Source organism: Merops nubicus, unplaced genomic scaffold (assembly GCF_000691845.1).
Source record: "Merops nubicus isolate BGI_N331 unplaced genomic scaffold, ASM69184v1 scaffold7714, whole genome shotgun sequence".
NCBI classification, from domain to species: domain Eukaryota; kingdom Metazoa; phylum Chordata; class Aves; order Coraciiformes; family Meropidae; genus Merops; species Merops nubicus.
In genome coordinates, this window is record NW_008604802.1 from 6,124 (window position 1) to 27,017 (window position 20,894).

Sequence of the window (20,894 nt, forward strand, 5' to 3'; positions counted from 1 at the left end):
GATGGTGTGACGAGGGCAGTCTGAGGCCCTTCTGTCCTGTCAGTGTGACGACCACCAGCCAACTCTTCTGACTAATTGCATATATTTCTCAGACGCCCTCCCAAGACCCCTCCGAAAAGTAAAAAAAAAAAAAAACAAACCAACAACAAAACAAAAAAAAAGAAAACAAAACAGAAAACCATCCCTCCCCCCCAACCCCTGCAGCCAAATACTATGACATCCCAGTTAGTAAACACAAAACGTAATGCTTTACAAAATGAATACAATATTCCATGTGCACCCAGCTTCCACACGTCAGCACCGCACTGAGGAGGCTGCTGGGCTGGTGTCTGTAGGCAGTTTCTGTTGGCAGACAGCTCCAGTGGAATTGCCACCCTCAGTTATTGTTTAAGTTATGTATAAGACATGTGTGAACCATTGGATATTTGTGAAGTAACACTTGTGCTCCTGCTCATGCCCTGTTCCGTCCGTCCCCCAGAAGCTGTCCGCCTCAGAGCCTGGGGGCTGTTGCGGACCCCTATAGCACTACTTCGAGGTACCCCCTGCATGGGCCCCGAGGGGTGACCCCATGGCTGGGGTCCACCTTGCATTGGATGGCCCCAAGCTTGCGGTGGGCCACCCATGGGATGACCCCAGTGAGGTCCTGCACCCCCAGTAGGATTGTGGGACCAGCCAGAAGCTCCCGGGTAGCTGTGGCTGAACGCCTCGGGGGAGAGATTAGAGAGAACCATGTTACTAAAACCTAGCCTCATGCTTTCTGAGTCAAAGGCTTCGATCTCGCGAGCTTGGCGCTCCAGCAGGCTTCGTATCCGCTCGGTACGCTCGTTCTGCAACGCCAGCATCTCCTCCTCAATCTAGGAAGGAAAAAAGAAGAGAGTCTGTAGTGACAAGGATTCCTCCACGGGCGTGGCCTCAAGCCTCTCAAGGGCTTGTAACAGCAAGCTGAGGATGAACCTTCTCCCCATGTTTCTACAGGAGCCTGGGTCTAAAGCAGATGTTCACGGAACACACAATCTGTTCTGAATGCCAAAGGAGAAGTCCTGTAGACTCACACACACCAAAGCATGGTGAACACCAGTTGGAGGGTCTTGGTCTCTGCTCCCTGGTGAATACAGAAGTTTTAAGGATGCAAATCCACAGTCTGCAGCAATACTAACACCCTGGCATAGGTTGACCTCTTAAGATGCAGAAAAATCTACAGCTTCCATGTGAACCTGCTGTTCTGAAGGAAAGCACCTTCAGATACCACCAAGCACAGTGCCTATACAGATACCTGCCAACACAGCTTAACATGACCTGCAGCTGAATCTGGTGATGACAACTGCTATTTTCACCAGGAATCAACGTACAAGTCCACATTTGGTTTCCTCTCTATTGTTCACTGGCCAGGTTTTTTAGCTCATGCCTATCACCTCCTATCTGCCCCTTTCCTAATTTGGTTTCTCATGTTTCATTACCCTAACACTTTCTCCAGGGTGTGTGGCTGAAGAAAGTAGGCAGGGATGTTTGAGTTGCATGGCAGATTGTTAGCTAGATGACATGCAAGCTAGCAACTCCAATTTATTCCCATGTAACCCTGTTCCAAATCGGTTTCCAACAGTACTTTGGTATGGGCACTGGGAGCAGCTCTCTAAGTACAGAGCACAGGGCTATGGGCTCTGGACACCCCTTAGACAGGGATGAACACCTTTCTTATTGACATCTTTGCAGTCAGGTGAAGAACCAAAGAATCACTCCATTATCTTCTTGCCAGCACTCAAAAAGCTACTTTTGACCTCGGTGGAAAAGGCCAAATGGGTAAAAAGCAGCAGCCAAGACTTTTAGCATAGCTAACTGGCATCTCCCCTGCTGTCAGCAGCAACGTGGCCAAGAGGTGTTATCTCGGTCTGTGCTGGAGGTCCTGGGCAGAGCGTTGTGCTTCTAAGCACTCTCTTGCCTTAGTCGGGGAGTATGCAAAGTGATTTCATCTGGAATTTAGGAAGCAATCTGCTCCAGCGTGACTCACCTCCTGCATGAGCCATTTGGGGCTTTCAGAGACTTATCCACTTGCCTGTCTGTGAGCACTAGGTGCATGACACAGACTCTCTCCCCGAGAGCCTCGCTCACTCCTGCTGGAAGCCACGCAGTGGTCAGCTGCCTCAGAAAAGGCAGAAGAGGAAGAAGATGCCTTCTCTAACGTTAGCTCTTTAAAATGCTCCATTTGTTTTTTCCAGCCCTGCCACCTAAGCTGAATCCTCCTTTTGCAATGTCCTCAGCACGTCCAGCGCTCGCGGTAACGCACAGGACTTAATGCAGCTGAACTTCAGAGAGGCACTCCTGGCACACAGCTTCAAAGTGACACCACTGAGAAACGGCCTCAAGATGCAGGATTCTGAAGATGAAGTGTTGGAGGCATGTGGGAAGGAAATGAGTAAATCTGAAGTCTTTTAAAGACACTCTTGGGACGTGCTCATTACTGGTGCAACTCAACAAGACAGCATCAGGGTACGGCTTGTACAGCACCTCAGTCACTGGCACTTAAAGCTGTGTGTCCGTGGGGCTGGCTGTTCCCCCCCAGCCTAAGTCAGACATGTATGCTCTGCTGAGTTACCATGGTGATGGGCACCAGCAAAAATAAAGAGCACTGTGCTGAGAAGGAGGCAGAGTCCTTTGCACACACTAACTTCTGGAATCTGGTTTATTACTGAACATCAGGGACTGACTTTGCCACAGGCTACGTATATATTTGTGCACATAAATTCCACCATCCATCTTGCACACGTACCTGCTGCTTCTCTGGCTGCCAGTTTCACTTAGCCCATGCAAGCAAACACCAGGTGACATCGCTGAGCGACCTACACCACAACACTCACAACTCTAATTCTTACAAAAACAGAGCAACACCTCTCCTCCCAAAACATATCCTTGCACAGGAAGGATACATCTACCTTTGTGCCCACACGTTTTCCCTCTAGCTACCACTGTGTGCCTGTAACCCCACCAAGAAAAAGTCATCTCTCATTGTTGGTCCATGACTTTGTGACTTGCAAAGTGCTAGGACTTGCTAAATAAACCTATGGACCCTGTTAGGACTTGCATTGCAAACAAACCTATGGAAGTTGAAGCGCCATCCAATTTTCTGCTATTCTGAGGCAACACAGGGACATACACACAAAAGATTAAGTTAGGTCTTATTTTTATCCTTTTTTTCCTCTCTCTGAAGTAACATCACTAAAATTCCTATCACCGTTACTGATGCCAAATGCTTCGTAGGGGTTTTCTATGCACAGAGACTTCAATCCTGGTCCACAACGAGAGACTTACACAACATTACTACTGGTTGATGTGTGTTGCCTCAAGGCACCAGACTCACTTCAACGTTTAAGATAACACTATGTGCAGTGTAATACATGGTGCTGCCACAAACAAGAAGCAAAGACCACTAGCAGGCTCACTTTTTTCCAGAGATCTCGGCAGATGATGCCACCAGAGGGCAATGCACACCCAGCATAATTATACTCAAACACAGGGCTGTGCTGAGAGCTGTTCTCTTCTGGATGAGAGCAAAATAACTAGTGATGTGGTCTAAAAACAACTTTGGCACATGTGAGCACTACAAGGGAACTATTTTTTCACAAATTCAGTTCCTTCCAGAGATTTATGTCTACTTGCAGGAGACTGAAGCACAACAGGACTGTGCTGTCTTCTCGGAGTTGCTTCCTTGGCTCACCGTGAGGTGGAGCAGTTTTATCCTGAGGAGGGCCCTCCATCAGCCCAGCATCCATCTGTTAGCCTCTGGGAGAAGTTAAGTGTAAAGAACCTCGAGGCCACAGAGTAATTGCTCTAATAAAATCATTGCCAGTCAGTGAAGTTAGGGGCTGTTGTGTGACTGGTGATGGCTGGCACCCACAGGGCAAATCAAAGAGGAAAACATTTGCAGGAGGAAGGTGGATTGTGTATGTCCTTCAGCTGACTGGTGTTACCCTTCCCTGGCTAGTCACACTTCTATACACCCCAGTGTCCAGCACTGCGCAGAAAAACATACTTCAGCAAGGAGCACCTTCACACACACAGCCAAGTACAAGCTGAAATCCAGGGAGCAGCAGCCACCCCATGCCCATGGGTCTGGCTACTTCAGTTTGCTTCAGAACAAGCATAATTTTCATAGGGAAATGGGCAGCCTGCTCTCCAGACTGACAAATGGAACAGATCTGCAGTAAAATTATATTACTATAAAACACAGGGTCTCTATTACATTTTACCATTTTTCCCCCTCCCCAAAGATACCTACTACTGATATTATGCAAATTCCAAAAGCCCCTCCCCTAATATTAGGTTGTTATTGTCTGTCCTCCAATGAGCTGGGGAAGCTAATCTGCAGCTCAGAGACAGAAAGAACAGTTCACTTTCCCTTCTGCCCAGAGAGGCATGACTCCCTCTGGCACTCTCCAAGCAGCTCTATCCCAGCCAGAAGCTGCTCACATAGGACAGCTGAGCTGGCAGAAAGTTTAGCCTGTGTGTCACTGAGCTATCATCCCAGAAAGGCAAATACCCAGTCTGTGTGACTATATACAGCAAGGTAAAAGCAATTTCTCTCTCTGTTGTCAGTACAGCACAAGATCTGAAATACGGAGCGTGCTAATGATGTCTGTGTGCCCAGTTTACCTTCTGCTCAAGGAGGGCCCGACGGAGGGATACCCTCTGTTCAAGATCACGCAGCTCCCGATCATGCTGGGCTTCTGCCTGCATCTTGATTTTACTCTGATATGCATTCAGCAGCTCCAATTCTTGCTGCAGCTGCATCTTCAAAACCTGGCACTCTGCTTCCTGTGCTTCATCCAAACGCAGCTGGTAAAGACAGACAATAGAGACGTTTCACTATGGGGTAACCACTCATGACACTCCGGGGGAGGACTGCAGGGAGGGGGAGAGAATGGGATGGGACTTTGTTTTCTTAGCGATACAATTGGTCTCTATTGTACTTCGTTTCACTGAACAGAGGACCCACAGTGACAAAGACTGGTGACAGTGAGCCCCCAGCACTGATCCAAGTGGTGCTGATGAGCAGTGGCGCCTCAGGAGCCACAATCCATATTGCAGAGACCAGACTGCTGGAGGTGCCAACATCCACAGCTCCCCTTTCACTACAGGCAAAGAGAAGATTTCTGGCTCTGTTCAACTGGATTAGCCAATTACCTGTACACGCAGGAGACTTAAATCCACATCCCTGCCAATGCAGGGTTTCAGGCAAAAGAATATAATGACATAAGCCTAAAAGCAATATGATACTGAACTTTTAACCTTCCCATACATAAATTAAGCCAGTTACCCTGCCTCACCATGTCAAATTTGTACAGAGTGATGTGAGCAGGATGCCATACACAAGAAATGTGAAGGAAACTGCACATTCAGTTGTAGCAAGGACTCAAAGCATTGCTCATGTGGTCATTGCTTAAAGAAGGAGTCTCTTAAAGAAGGAATCACACAACTTTCACAACACTTTTACCATTATTGCAGATTTACTGTCAAAACTCTGGACTCCTCCATGACTCAATGAGCACCCTCCACTGGTGGGACATGCTTTGGTTGGTATCATTGACAAATCAAAGCCTAAATGACTTAAGACAGCAAGCTGCATGTTACATGGCAGTGCTCTAGCAAGGACGTTTATGCTGTCAAACTTCATGCAAAAGCAGTCCTCTGGCCACACAGATGCATCACTTTGCATCTCTGCAACAGCAGCTTCAACTTCCACCTTCCTACAGGGGGTAACACCTCCTTCCTCCATGTTTGAAAGCTGCTTTTTAAATACAGAGGAATGCCTGTGCAGGGTATGGCACGTGTAGCAAGGAAGCAGCCAGCCTGCTGTCAGGATACAGATCGGTTAAAATGCAAACATCCCTATTTGGCTGAGGAACTCTGGGTCCCTCAGAGGCGACTCACAGCTTGTGTAGAGAGCATTTCATTAATGCTGTGATCATACTGCTCAGCCAGGATAGCCAGCTTCCGGGTCTGCTCCTCCTTGAGCCGTTTGAGGACAGCTTTATGTTCACTCTTTGGCGTGGTCTCCAGCAGATGGTTTCTCAGTGCTTTGTACTGTCTGGTTTGGATCTTGCATGTATCCTGAAACTGCTTCTTTATCTGTAGTTCTTTTGACTGGAAAGATGGAGGGGACACAAACAAAGAAAAAACCAGCATGTTTCAGATGGGAGAAATATCCATTCAAATGGATATTTGGGATTACATTAAGGATATGAGTTCAAGAATCTGCAAATGTATATTAACATCTACAGTGCAAGGAGGGAAGCAAAATACACAAGAGGCAATGACTATTGCTGCAGCTGCTTTGACACTGCCACTGTGCAAAACAATTACGATACAGACACTTTTATAACAAAGCTCCAGCCTAAATACAGCTGTCTCTACACAAAGAGCCTCACATTTGTCACTGGACTGGATCCAGTCCTGGGTGTTGCTTTTCAAGAAAAGTTCTTGAGGGACAGGACTAATATTTATTAGCACCAAAAGCCATACTTACGCATGACTGTGCTTGTATGGCACATACATATGAACAGAACTTAATGTTATGAAAAGAAGCAGATCTGGTGCATGGGAAGGGACAGGGAAAAAGAGCAACACTTTTTCCACTGAGGGTTTGATGAAGATAGGATGTATTCTATCCCTTGATATCAAGAGCCTGGTTTTCATAAAGATACTAAAAAAATGCCTGGGAAAGATGAGTTGCTTGAAGATGTACGTGACAAGCAACATCAGCATTGTGCTAGTCTGGCAAACAAAACAATTCCCCAGTCCCGACAGAGGCTTACTGGAGATTTGAGTTCTCTCTTTGCACTTGCTAGGATCTCTGTATTGTTTGGAGACAGAACTTCTGTGATTATACACAGGGCTGGGAGACATCAGTCCTGGAAACAGTGTCTGGACCTGACTTTGCTCTATGACCTTGAGGAAATGAGTTTTTTCCCTTTTACCTGCTGCCAGAGCAGCTCTTGGGGAATAACATCTACTAAGGTCTTTAAGACCCTGCAAAGGAAGGTGTTCTGTAGTACTCTGTATCTTTCTGCAGGAAGGCTGGCAGGGATACTTCTAACTAAGCAAAATCCACCAGTGATGAGCAATGCTGGTTAACTGACAGACAGCCAAGTTCTTCATGGTAAGAAAAAACACAACAAACCAAATGCCTAAACCCCCCAGATCAGGGCAGTCAGCACATGCTCTGGGTCATTCCCCCCGTCAGCCACCACAGTCAAATTGCGAAGCACTAGGGGCAGGAACAGAGCACAGGGCCAGGTTCCTGTCCCTGGAATAAGCTGGAAGAGCTCTGGGATCTGAACCAGCAAGGCAGATACATGCACATGTCTCCTGTCAGCTCCTCTACTGCCTGCTCCTGGCACTAACTCAAGGCTCAGCAGGGTAGGTGATAAGCACAGCACTTGTAGCTACCTAGAAAGATGCAGAGGGACCACACAATATATCCAGCCCCGTTTAGACATCAGCATGCTTTGCTGCACAAAACAATGACTCCACTTTGCTATCCTGATGCAGAAAACAGGACAAAGATGGGTTTCATTCAAACTAAACTATGTATCATGGAGAGGAGTACACCACTTTTACCCTTTCTAAATTCACAGCAAGTTATTTCCCTCCAGGAAGCCTTTATGGTTGTTCCTCCCTGCCCTTAAGGGCAGTGTCAGCAGGTTACACATTCCTGTCAGGGACCTGGTCACTAGCAAACTATTTTGTTCTCACTTTCTGTGAAGTCTTACTTGGGCACCAGACTCTGTTTACAGGCTTCCAATCCAAAGGCTTTAACAACAGGAAACAGAAGGGAGGGGTAAGATTTCCAGTCAGACTCCTGACAAGATCATTCTGACCTAGTATTGTGAAATACCAGCAAGAGGGTATTTGCATCACAATTAACACACTTGAAATAATAACAGAGCAGTTTTCATTGAAGGTCCAACTGGAGTTATCGGTCCTTCTGGTGCTGTAATAGTGGCACCAGACACTGACCGTTAAAAAACCTGCTTCCAGGACAAAGGACCTCACTAAATGACAAAGGCAAAGCCTGAAACACGTGCCCTCGAGGGAAAACGTTGTTGGAGAGAGAAATTGAACAAATAGTCAAATTATCAATTCAATTAAGAATACTTGCCTGCATTAGTCAGAAGCAAGAGAAGAATTAATACCAGGGAACAGTTTTGATAAATAGGGGATTGTACTCAAACCCAACGGCTGTCCAGCAGGCTGCATTATTAGCACTGTGTGTACGCAAAGGTGCTGGATTGACAGCTCAAGCCTGAAATCCTTCGCTAATCGCACAACAGCCACGCAAAGCAAAGCGCAAGCTTTCCATGCTCCCCGCCAAACGCCCCAGCCCTGCCCTCCCTGGAAAAGGGAAGGGGCTGAAGAGTCTGCAGAGGTGAGATGAGAAGGCAGCCAAGCCCCTGCAGCCCCAAAAGCCTGCTGATCCTGCTGCCCCTCCCCCCCGCTGGCCAGGGAACGAGGATGGACGCGCTGCCCACTGTGTTTGCACCACATCACCTTGGGAAGGCAGAACTCATTCATGCTAATCTCAGAAGGATCAACCTAATACAGCTGCTTCAGTTTTCTTCAGCTCAGAGTGCAGCACAGCTTCCCTGTGAAGTCATCAGCTATTTATATACTATATCCTTGGAGATTCTCAACTGCGATCAGATCGTCCCTTGTTCTCACAAGCTAGGTTTTCACTATTTAACAGTATTCTAATATTGAATCAGGTAATTTTTTTTTTTTTTCTAAAGTTCTACTTTCAAGTTGGTTATTTTCTCTGTAAGAAGATAACTTGCAGGTGGTGAAAACTAAGTCAGATAGGAAATATTATTGAGAGGAAAGACCTAGAACAACAAAGAAACCCCATGCTCAGTATGCCATGCACTCATCTTGTTACTGGCAGAGCTGAACACTGGGTGGAGAGAAGTCTGCCTCCTCAAAGGAAATGCACCAGGCAGCTTCCTGAAAGGCCTCATACTGCCTTCTCAGACACTTCAGAATAAGCCACTGGACTTTGGATGAAGCAAAGGCTTACAGTAAGAACACCAAAAGCCTCAATTACAGAGGCCCAATAGTTCTAGTCAGCCACCACAGATCCAAGGGTAACATGAGAAACCCCTGAGAGCACCACACAGCTCAGGTCAGCGCTAGGAGCTTCCTGAGGACACTGCAGCTGGCTGCTATGTCCCTCTGTCCCCCTGCACTCGCTAGCATACCAGCCTTAACAGAAAAACAATAACAAGGTGAACTAGCCAAGACTGATAGCGCAGCTCATTTTGGTGCATGCAGCAACACAAATCTTTTGTTTGTTTATAAATGAAGCTGCTTCATGGCAGAAAAATAGATTTTAGTCCTGTATACTGGGGGAGAAGAGGCTCAGAAAATGGTGTAGGAGGAAGATAGGGAAAAAAGGGCACCATAAAGATTAAATATATTTTAAAGTACCACAAAAAGGAAGGCACACTGCTGAGAACAAGAGCTTTTCAAATAAATGAGAGAATAGTGCTGCTGTGGCCTGCCTACAATCACCAGTGCTATGGTTCATACATACGGTGCTTGCAGGGCTGCAGTTGCACCCTGGCAATTACACCACTTGACAAATACGGCACTTTTTAAAAGGCATTCACTACAGAATGAGACACCTCTTCAAATTAATGAGCTTCAGAACACCTCGGACCTGCATACGCTGCCAACGAGAACCGAGCTGCCATGTACCACTTTTCCACCACTACCAGCAGCTCGTGCCCAGAGCTCCTACACCACTTAGTACCTTCAGGCTCTTGGGCTGCTGCCGGACCTCCATGACGTGCTTACGCCTCAGCTCCCGCTCCCGGCGCTTGTTGTACTCCAGCTGGTTGGTGAGCTCGGTCTGGTGCTGGAGCCGGATCAGCTCGCAGCGCATCTTCTGGATGGTGCTGAGATGGCGGAACTCCAGCTCCTGCATGGACTCGTGCTGACGCAGCAGCATGGCGTGCTCCAGGTCCTTCTGTGTCTGCCTTTTGTTCAACTCCTAACAGAAGGACAGAGGGAATTATTAGATCCTTTGTACTTACTTGGATTTCCGCTCACAACATCGCATTTCACTTTGTTCACATGGGCATTTCTCCCTTTCCAAGGCATTTGAGGACAGAGCAGAGTTTCTATGTCTTATCAGAAGCAGACAGCACCACGACCGGTAATTTTTCCTTCCTCATTTCACTTTTGTTCTTCCTGTTCTAGATGCTCAACAGGATTCACAGTAAACATTTGCTGGAAGGGCCTGTAACTGTTGTGTCTGCTGACTTTTTGCATCTAACAATTGTTCCTCAACAGGGCACTAATCTATCACTGGATTCTGCATGATCCCCTAAACGCCACAGGGATTACCAGATGGTGTTGCAAAACACACCAAACCATGATTTCACAAAAAAACCCTTCCGATGTGGTAATTAACACTTTGGTGAGATTGGAGTTGGGTTGCAGGTGCTCCTGGGAGATGCATTTCACAGAGGTGGTTCCAGGTCTCATCTCTGCCTATTCTCTCACCTCCCGGACAAGGTCCTGCTCCAGATTATGGCGACCAAGGAGCATCCGTCTCTTAAAGCGGCGACACTCCAGCTCCAAGTACTGCCTCTGACGCCTCAGTAGGTTGGCTTCTTCCTCTGCCTGGAAATGCTGGATGTTCTCCTTCTGCTTCGAGAGCCACTCCTGCTTCTCCTTCTTTGGAGTGCTCTGGTTTTCATTCAGCTCCTGATAACAGCAAGGTAATTAATTGAGGGGTAGTCACATTAAGCAACTCGGTCCTGAACAACTGGACAGACCTGCCCAATAAACTACATTTCAAAGCTGTTCCACCTTGTCTTCTCATGGCCAGAACCATCCCAGCCTCTGCAAAACACATCGTATCATGTATCTAAGGGAAAACCAGGAGACAATTCACAGTGGAGCAAACTGCATTGGCCATTTTAACTGGCCAAAATGGTGATTTGTGTCCACAGTTTCCAGACGTATATATTAGCTCAAAATGTAAAAATGACGGTTTGCCACTGAAAGCAAAGACACTTAAGAGGTCCTGCCACAGTGCCTGACATGTTTTGACATGCTCCCAAAGGACTGAGAGCAGAGGAGAAGCATTGTCATCCTGTTCTTCAAACAAAACTCCAATCACATGAAGCACATTAGAAAGTTTTTGTGTCTTGCTTGATCAGAACTTACATTTTCTAAGTAACTCATCAAAGCAGAGCCACTCACTGAGATGATGTAGCTTACAAAAACAACATGAAGAAGTTGACAGGTAAAACTTAAGGCCACAGTTTCCACATTTGTATTAAATTCGATACATAGCTTGAAGCATCTTTGGCAAAAGACTCTGCTTGCTTAAACTGCACACTAGAGATGCCCACAGAGCAACTAGACTTGTGATACAGATGCATTTCAACTTCAGAATGAGACAGAACTCCTCTGTATTTCATCAGTGTTTCTTGCTGCTCTGATCTGCTGCCCACTTAGAAAAAGATTCTATGTTATTATGAAGAGCCCACACTACTATAGTTTTTGTTAGATCTTTTTTGGCTCTGCTGTTCTTCAGCCTTTTTTTCTCCTGGGAAATGTCTATGTTTGGGAATACTCCCCTTTGGAGCAAGTTCCAAAGTTGCGTCACACAAGCTGATGTTTGAGCACTAAATGATTCTTTCAAAATAATTATTTATAGTGCTTACAGTTTCAGCCACTCTACAAAAAGAAGGAAATTGGATTATACAATTCCTCTGCATTTCACAAAGGTCATGATTTTCACTACAATATAGTGAGTATTAAACTATTACACAGCTTTTGCCATTAAAGTTAAATGGTGTTTTACAGATATTTTCCTTCGAAAAAGATCTGCAGGTCATCTTTACTGCAATGTTTTCTTGCTGCTGCTACAGAAATATTGTTTAAGTGATAAGAAACCTCACTAACTGCTGCAGCGCATAGTCAATATCTGCAGCAAAAAGTTGTGAGAAAAATGCTCATGACCTTTCTTAAGCTACTTGTTTTCATTGATAAGAATTGCCAAATGTACATGTTTCTGGCTAAAAAGTAATATTAAACACTGAAGAAATTTATACATTCACAAGATAAACATATAGGTGCCAGTATATAAATAAACCCTCTTACTCCAAGGTCAAAGATATGAAAAAAACACAGCACGTACAGAAGTCTGCTCATGAAATGCAGCAGTTGCTGCAATCCAGTGACAGCTCTCTTGTGCACAGTGGCACTTTATTTCTGAATGCTCACTGCTCTCACACTGTACGGGACATTGTACTATATCCACATATCTCATTACAGGTGGATTACCTCTTTCAGCTGCTCTTTACGGAGTTTATATTCTCTCTTCTGCGACTCCAGGAAACTGTTTAATTCTTTTTTCTGTTGGGACTGAATATGCTGTTGAAGCTTCTTTTCTTCATTGGCCATCACTTTAGCCTACAGCAAATCCAGCAGCAAATCAGTCTGAGTCCCAGTGGCTTACAGATGATGTTCCATTACAGCCCCAAGAGCGGGAACTCAAGGTACAGTCACCATGATACTCACCGTGACTCCGAGTGAGGGAGAGTGTCAGGAGCTTGCCCTCACTCTCATTTCCCCCTCCCCATCAATGCCCCCAGCAGGAGGTCCTTTTCCAGTGCCTCATTCCCTCAGCCCTATTGTTCAGCTAGCCTTGCCTAACAAAGTCAACACCTTATGATAAACCGTATCCTTAGCCCTCCACTGAGAGATCCAAGATGAACACAGAATCAATAATAACTGCTGTAGGCGGCTCCGCTTCATTATAAATTATTTAAAAGCACAAAACCCCCCATATCCATAAGCAACTAGATGGTGAACATTTAAGAGTAGCTGGCACATTTCTCTGCAGGCTTGTCTGCCTCTAACACTTGAGGGCAGTCAGTTATTGAGAGCGTACACATGGCAAAAGAAAGGAACACCCTTAGAGTACTTTTTCTGGGGTCAGTATACCAACATTCAGTACAACGCACTGTGATGAAGAATGTACCTTTCCTCTAGTTACATAAACCCCTTAGTGTAAGAAGGTGATGTATTAGCCTTTTTCTAATTAGCAATTTGCTTGGTTCCTGAAAACAGACATGTAAGAGACTACAATATCATCTCTTCATCAGCAAGGGGAAGTGGACAATTCAATGTAATTAACAAATACAGACCGGTCTGCTTAACTGTAACCTCCTACCTCTTTTTCCATGGCTGCTTGGTGCTTTTTAATCAGCTTTTCCATTTCTGCAGCGAAATTGTTACGCTGTGTTTCAAGATCTTTGTCCAACCTGAGGCGATGCTCGTCCATCTCTGCCTTCAGTTTATTCTCTAACGCCATCAGTTGCTTCTGGTGTTGCCGTCTCATGCGTTTATAGCCAGACATCTGCTCTCGGAGTTCAGAGTCTTGTTCATGTTCCTGCATTTGCCTTGTCACCTAGGAAGATAACCACATCAGGCCAAAGTAAGCTACTATTTCCTAATCTGCTTTTTGGCAGTCTTTAAACCACAAAAGAACACCATTCAGTAAAGCAATATGATACTGTTGTAAAGAAAAGCACACATCCTAATGGCAGCAGAACAGATTAAAAACTGAATTCTGCTGTAGAAGATAAGCTCACATGGGCTCCAGTAGAAAAACTGTACAATTGCTATTAAGCTGGTACTAAATAATGTCTTTTTAGCCCACTGCAAAGAGGATGCAGATATACACACACAAATACACATAATAAGCATATTAAAATAAAGGCCAGCTTATTATAAATGGTTTCCTACATTCTAATAAGTAGATTGCTTTTGAAAATATCTAATTCACACAAATTACATTTGTCCAGGTGTCGCATTTAAGCTTTTATTCACTTACATGAAACTATTTCAGTGATAATCTCTCAGTCACCGAGGATAGCTCATATTCTGATGAAATCCTAAAAGCTCCAAGTAGTTTCAGCAAGCTGTGTTCAAAGGCATCCCCTCCTATACACTCCACCACAATAACCCCCTAACGTACCAGCGATGCTGTGCGTATAGTAGCGAAGTGCTCCCGGTTCCGATAATGAGACTTGTGGCGAGACACTTGGGGAGGAGACTGGGGTTCTGATGCCCTTGTTCGAGGATCTGACTCCTCTCTATAGTTTTCTTCCTCCTTATCAGCAAATATTAACAGGAGAGAATAAAGAGAATCTGCGTTACTAAAGATTGTTATTTTGGGTCTGGTTCAGAAGACATCTAAAAGGGAGAAAAAACAGGAAGAAAAACTATTTTACATTCATCAGCCCTGAAAGATCATCCTGCCAATAAACTGGATGAAGGAATCTACTGCAATAAGAGCTCTGATCTAGGGTCTTTGCTTTTGGAATTTCATTGTGCATTTTTATTACTAAGAGGAAAATTACTAATTAAAGCTGAAAACAAGGAAGATAAATTGAAAACTGGAAACCAAGTTGAACAGTTTACTTCAACAAAACATAAAAGCTATGAAGTAGATGATATCAAGTCTGAAAGATGAAAACAGCATCTCTGTAACCCTGAAAGACAGAGGAAGATTTTCATTACACCCACTACAGAAATACCTCAAAGCAAATTTTAAAATTTGTCATGGTGTATTCCACATTCTTATTTTGAGTTTGTCATTCATCATACAGCCATTAGGAGTTAGATATGATACATTAATTAACTCCCCGAGGAAATACCTGCATGTCTGCTGCATATCTGGGCAAAGAACAAAACACTGGAACCACACCTATCATTAGCTGGGAAAATGCTACTGCTTTGAGAAGAGGTGTGAAAACCCTTCTGCAGCGAGAGAGAGCAGCACAGTTGGGAGCAATGCTCCCCAGTCTGCCCTTCATCATGCAGAGGTAAAGCAGGGGAAGAAGTTTCACAGCTTGCCATGCCCAGAGTGCTGTGTTTCTTTTTCCATGCAGCTTTGTTCATTAACCAAATATTCAAATCAAGTGCTGGGAAGCTGGGTGCTTCAGAAACAGATTTCAGCTACTACTGTGGGTCCTGTATTTAAAAATGCACCGACTAGGAGGTAAAAAGGGGGAACTATCACATCCTTTTGTCTCATGAACCAATGCTTAACAAATGAAGGGCATCCACTACATAATCCACATAAATAAAATCCAATTTAAAAAAATAATAAATAGTCACAACCTGCCATTCCAACTCCTCAAGGTAAAGCAAACTGCTTTTGAAACAATTCAATTACTAAAATAACTATTAATGAATCATCAAAAATAAACAAATTTTACATAAAAATTGAGGTTTCCAGTGTACACTGTTATATTCAGGGGACAATACTTGAACCTGTAGATAATGACTTGGGATTGGAAGCTCTCAACTTTTAGTCATTGTGCCAGCTAAATCCTCTCCCATTTGACATCTTCCAGCCCAGTGCTTACCGGCTTTAAATGAATGACAGAGCTATTTGACATCACGGTGTGGTCCCCCTCCATCATATCCAGCTCGCTCTTATCATCCGAGGCATCTGGAAGACTGTTGACACTACTGCTTTGGCTACTGGCACTGATAGACATACTAGGAATGGACTGATTGCTTCCGACACTATTCACCGTTCCCGTCCTGCCGACACCGTGATCTTGTTCCTAGGAGAAAGGAATTATTATGAAAATCCAATCCAGCAGAGCTGTATCTATGGACATTACCAAATGAAATGTTCATTCCATTCCTATCTAAAGGCATCTATCTGCCATGTCGTTGCAGTTCCCACCCTCCAGGCATTGCCATGAAACATTTATCTTGTGGGATGCTGGGGAAAGAATCAACCTTGTCAAGATTAACTGGCTCATGTCAGACTCTTTTCAACAGTGAGCCTGTTAACAAGCTGAACTCTATCATCTACCAGCAACAGCGAGTCACCAGAAACTACTCTGACACCAGCAACATCTAAATGCTCAGCTGGGGCCCTGAACCTCACACAGTTCCTTTCCGTATACGAGGGAACTCAATCCAGACTCAATTTCTGCACACTGTGACTACAGCATGCAACCCAAAAAAAGACAAATTAATTTCCTTGACGACTTTTTTTTTTTTAAAAAGTACAGATTTCTGTGTCTTGGACTCAGAACAATATTCTCCATACAAAATTAAAAGAGTGTCAAGTGCCCTGAACATCTGGTCAAAATAGAGGTTAACTGTGTTGCTGAAAAAGCCCTCATGAAGCCTTACAAACAGGGGAAAAAAAGCCAGGAGGTACAGAACTGGAAGCTAACTGGTCAAGCATGAACACACAGCACTGCCTCTTGCCAGCAGTAGGCATATACCCTGTTTGTCCTTGTTTGTGCCTTGAGGCAGCTTTATTCCAAGCACAGAGAGGAAGACAGACTTTATAGCCAGGTGTGTCAGGAGCTTCCATTTGTTTTAGCAATATCTGACTTGTGGTTATTTAAATGACAGCATCATTCTCTGGTTCAGTGATGAATCCGAAGTTCCTCTCACCTCCTCCTCCTCCTGTGTTTCGACTGCAGGGCCATTGTGTGCCTCCTGGAAAAGGAGCTTCTTCATTTTACGATACTGCAGGTTGTCCAGTTCTCTCACTGCATCCTTTGTTCTCTGAATCAAGTCTATCAACACTGTTTCGGGCCGCTCCCGAAGAACAAACATGTGCTGTAGAACATGCAAATAGGTGAGTGACCTCTTATGCCTTCAATGCACATGCTTTGAGGGTACAACTATGAGCTCTAGTTTGGATTGGTAAGCCCTCTTCCCTGTGCAGGAGGAGAATACTTCCCCAGCTTACACTGGCACTATTTTTAGACTTCACAATCCAGAGAGATTTCAGAATGATTGCTTTCTGATGGGAGACATCCATCAAAAAACAAAGAAGGAAAAAAAAAAAAAAACAAAACCAGAAATGGTATTTCACATACCATGAAAACAGGCTCAGTTTAAACTCTGAGTCATAAAATAGGCTGCAAACCTTCAAGCCCAGCCCTAGAAGAGTTAGCCATGTTATGCTCTTCTTTTGGAAACACTGCATTTCACTGCAAAGGTGGCTACATTTTGCCAATAGGTAAGACAAGTGCTGTCTGTGTGTGTCAGAAGCAGCTTTTGCAGTCTCCAGATGAAATGTGCTGTGCAAGCATGAGTCATTATTAACACCACCGCTAGTTTCATTTTGTTGCTCAGGAGAACTGCATTGCCATTTCCAACATGTCACATTCCCTACCTGTCCCTGTGAAGTGGCATGCAGATGTTTCAGACTATAGATATGGAAGGAATACATTCACAAACGTTTAATTTCCATCAATGTTCTCTTTAATTGCAGTGCATTGCTCAAAATAAATCCAATCTGCAGAATTCTGAAATGGCAGGACTACACACCCACACCAACACCTCTCCTGGATAATTGCATTTATTTCTGAATGCAGTTTTTGAAGAGGCAAAAGTCCTCAGAACCCTTTACATAAAAACATGCAAGAAGGTGATGATAAAACATTCATAAATAGAATCCATTTCCCAGTAATGCAAAATTTTGGAAAAATCTCTGTTTAGCACAAACATGGCCAGGATAAAGATCCCAAAAAATAATGTCACAAGCACTGTAAAGAGAATGACAAGCTAGCAAAATTCTGATTGCCAGCTGATGCCTCCAAGGAAATCCATCAAAGTCACAGTTACAATAGAGCAGCTCTAACACCTAACTTCTGTGAGCTGCATTCACTTAGGAACACATCAACTTTTTGCAACATTCTGCCACATTGGTTCTCTTTCCAGAGTAAAGCAAGGAAGTATCTGCAGCACACAGGAATACAACTGAAATTAAAAAAGCCTATGAAATAAAGCAGGAAAAAACCTGCATACAATTGAGGCTTATTCATGTAAAGTTAAAGTATGGAGAAGAAAACCTGCTTTCCTCTGCCCCCTTTCCCCAAGGGATACTATTAGAACAGCAAATTTCAGTTCCACATATAAAGCACATAGGTGACAGGAGAGGATAAAAAGCCTTTAGGGTACATATAGCATAAAATAAAGAGGGAAGTAACAAAAGGTATTTATTAACTAATGCATGGCAGCTCTGTCAGGATTAATTAAAATCACTAGAAGGATAGACTGATCTTAAGAAACTGAAACTCAACCAGTTCATGGTCATCCAGTGTCATTTGCTGGGACATCCTTTTATGATAAGAACAAGGCTGGCTTGGAGAGTCTGCTGGGCAACTGCCCCAGGCATTGCATAGGGGCTGCAAAGCTTGGGCTCCCAGTTGGGTATGCTCCACAGCACCCTCAGCAAAAAGGGGCTCAGGATAATGGGCAGAGAGAGCATTGTTAACTGCAACCTAGCATGGTCAGTGAGAGAGAAGAGCATCCTAAGGCAGGGACTCGTTTTAATATCACATGGAAAACAAGAAGGATGATCAAGCCAACCTTCAGAAGCTCCTCTGATGTAGGCCGGTCTTGAGGAATTTTCTGGAGGCAAGAATCTACGAAGTTTCGAAAATAATCAGACCTGTGGCAAGGAAAGGAAAAAAATAAAGCACAAAAAACCAAACATCTTTGTTAACTACCCAGTTTAATTTTCAAAGTTCATTAAAGAATCAAAACATTCACATTTTGGGCACTGCTAGCAGAAAGAGTGGGAAGGAATCACACAGACCCCAATAGTTTATACTACAGCCTCTGACATGCTCAGTCAAGCCAAAGCCCACTACTATTAGTAGGTAGATCCCTTTAAACTCAGCTTTCAGACAAAATATTTCAGCCCAAGAATGCAAAAATACAGGGTAGCTCAAGAGGAAGGGAAGTTCTGTGTAAAAGCAGACACCCACATAACTCAGTGTGAGCATCAACCCCGTTCAATTCTATACTGCACAAACTCTTCAAGGTCTAATCAGAGCCCCTGCCCCGTTCCACCTCTGTGTGAAGGTGTCTCATCTCCAAACTGTATTAACACACAATTCCCAAAATGCCTTTGGCCCCTCAGACACAGCTTCCTCACTATTGTGCAATCTGTCACAAGTAACACTTAAAAGTCATGATTTGTTTTGTAACATTTCTCCCTCCGTAAGCTAAAACTGTGTGTTTTGCCCTTTCTTTCTCTGAACACAATTTTCAGAAGGGCAGGATTATACCTAGTAAACAACAGCACTTCAGTTGTACAAGTTTTATTTCTTCCCCTCCCATCACCACTCCCCAACTCCCATCATGCAATGGGGGTTTTTGCTACTGCAGTCTTTCAGTAAATTAAATTATTGCATTTGTTTGGTCAGAAAAATGCACGAAATGATGATTTGAATGTTTTGTCAAGCACCAGGGAGTGAAACAGCCCAAGCAGAAAATTTCAAAAGTAGTAAAAGATTTATAAAAATGTGGCACTATGTATTTCTTAAAGTCCTAGGACTGTGGCTTAGAAAAATGTAATTAGGAAGTTTTTAACTTTTGAAATTAGTTTACTGTGTTTGCTGTTTGAAAAGATAGTTGTCAAGGCTGGGAGGCACAAAATGCGACTACTGTGCTTTATTCTTCTGAAGTTCATGCAACAGACACTTGCCACAAAAGTGGTGTCTTCATTTTGCAAAGCAACACTTCAACAAACAAGATTTGAGAATTCAGTGTGGTTTGTGTTTAAAAAAACCTAAAAGCCACATTTTTGGCTAGCCTAGAAGCTTCAAAGGTTTACTGACACTCAAACTGAATTTTTTACAGTATCTCCCGTTCTTCCAGCAGCACGTCCTGTTTCTGCTACATTCTAAGAGTCTAAACCGAGTATTTAGCAACAGGTCAGTTTTGTCTATGAAGTGTACAGCGACCCTAATATAGAACTTTCCAGCTCACATCCTCCCCGACAGGGATCCAGCCATTTCAAGAACTCAGCATGACAAAGCACTCCATTTACAGCAATTCCCTACAACATTCCTCCCTCAGTACTACTCACCATTCATTAGACTGTAGTGTAGGGGATTCATTCTGCGCTATGTGGTATAAGGCACTCATTGCGTTCATGTTGAACAACGGAGGCTTCCTTTCCGCTGCACACAGAACAAAACAGGTTTTATACAGGGAGATAGTCTCATCGTTTTGCTCTTTTCCTTTACATCCCTTTAAAAAGAAAACCACATCAGCAGAATCGCTGTTGCCTGAACGTGGAACCCCAAACCAACCCTACCCTGCAATCAGACAGATATGTTGGCATATGTCCTATACCATTGCAGAAGATGAAAGGACTTTGAAGATCAAATGCTTTGTCCTCTCAGGCTTTTAAATTACGTGGTTTATCATAGTTGAGTTCTCTGACTCATTTCAATGGACTAAAATAGGAGTAGGTTAACAGTAAGATCTATACTTGATGTTTAGCCACTAAGCATTCCTGGTTTCATGTCCCCCCCACCCCCCTTTTTTTTGTTTTAAGCTACAGTTGCTAAAAAGCTAACAAATATTTAATTCTAGCAGCAGAGCAGTGATGAAGAAAAAGCTGGTTATAAGAACCATCAAATCACACTTAACTGACTAAGCACATGGGCAGGAAGTCAGTTACAGGCCAACTCTTTATACTATTTTGAGAGTTGCATTCTCTTTGGCTCTTCTCTCTTTCAAGCTTGTGTTACTCTTATAGACTGACACAGCATGAAAGCTTAATGAGGAAGGAGATGATCTCACTGTAACAACAAAATTGAAGCTTCATCAGAATGTTTATGGGGTAAACCTATAAAGCTCAGCCTTGCCATAAACATTCCAGAGAAGCCAGTCAGGCCACGAGGACGTTCCTACACTAGTGAAAATGCAACAGAAACTTTCCTTCCTGAAAAAAAAAACACAAATGAAGTAAAAATAATGCCAGTTTTCTTACCCTGCTTTTCCATTTTGAGATGAATAATAGCAGTAATTCATGTATT

General features: G+C 43.9%; 1 protein-coding gene across 1 annotated transcript in view; it reads right to left on the reverse strand.

Annotated features, from left to right (window-relative positions):
- Nucleotides 1–202: 202 nt before the first annotated feature.
- LOC103771812 (serine/threonine-protein kinase TAO1-like) overlaps nt 203–20,894 on the reverse strand; it is a 34,120-nt gene continuing 13,428 nt past the window's right edge. The window contains 12 exon segments of the mRNA XM_008939128.1: nt 203–854; nt 4,645–4,827; nt 5,923–6,135; nt 9,800–10,039; nt 10,555–10,758; nt 12,349–12,477; nt 13,241–13,477; nt 14,048–14,182; nt 15,444–15,647; nt 16,501–16,668; nt 18,430–18,511; nt 19,937–20,030. Of these exon segments, the coding sequence (XP_008937376.1) occupies nt 393–854; nt 4,645–4,827; nt 5,923–6,135; nt 9,800–10,039; nt 10,555–10,758; nt 12,349–12,477; nt 13,241–13,477; nt 14,048–14,182; nt 15,444–15,647; nt 16,501–16,668; nt 18,430–18,511; nt 19,937–20,030 (2,351 nt within the window). The 3' untranslated portion in view covers nt 203–392.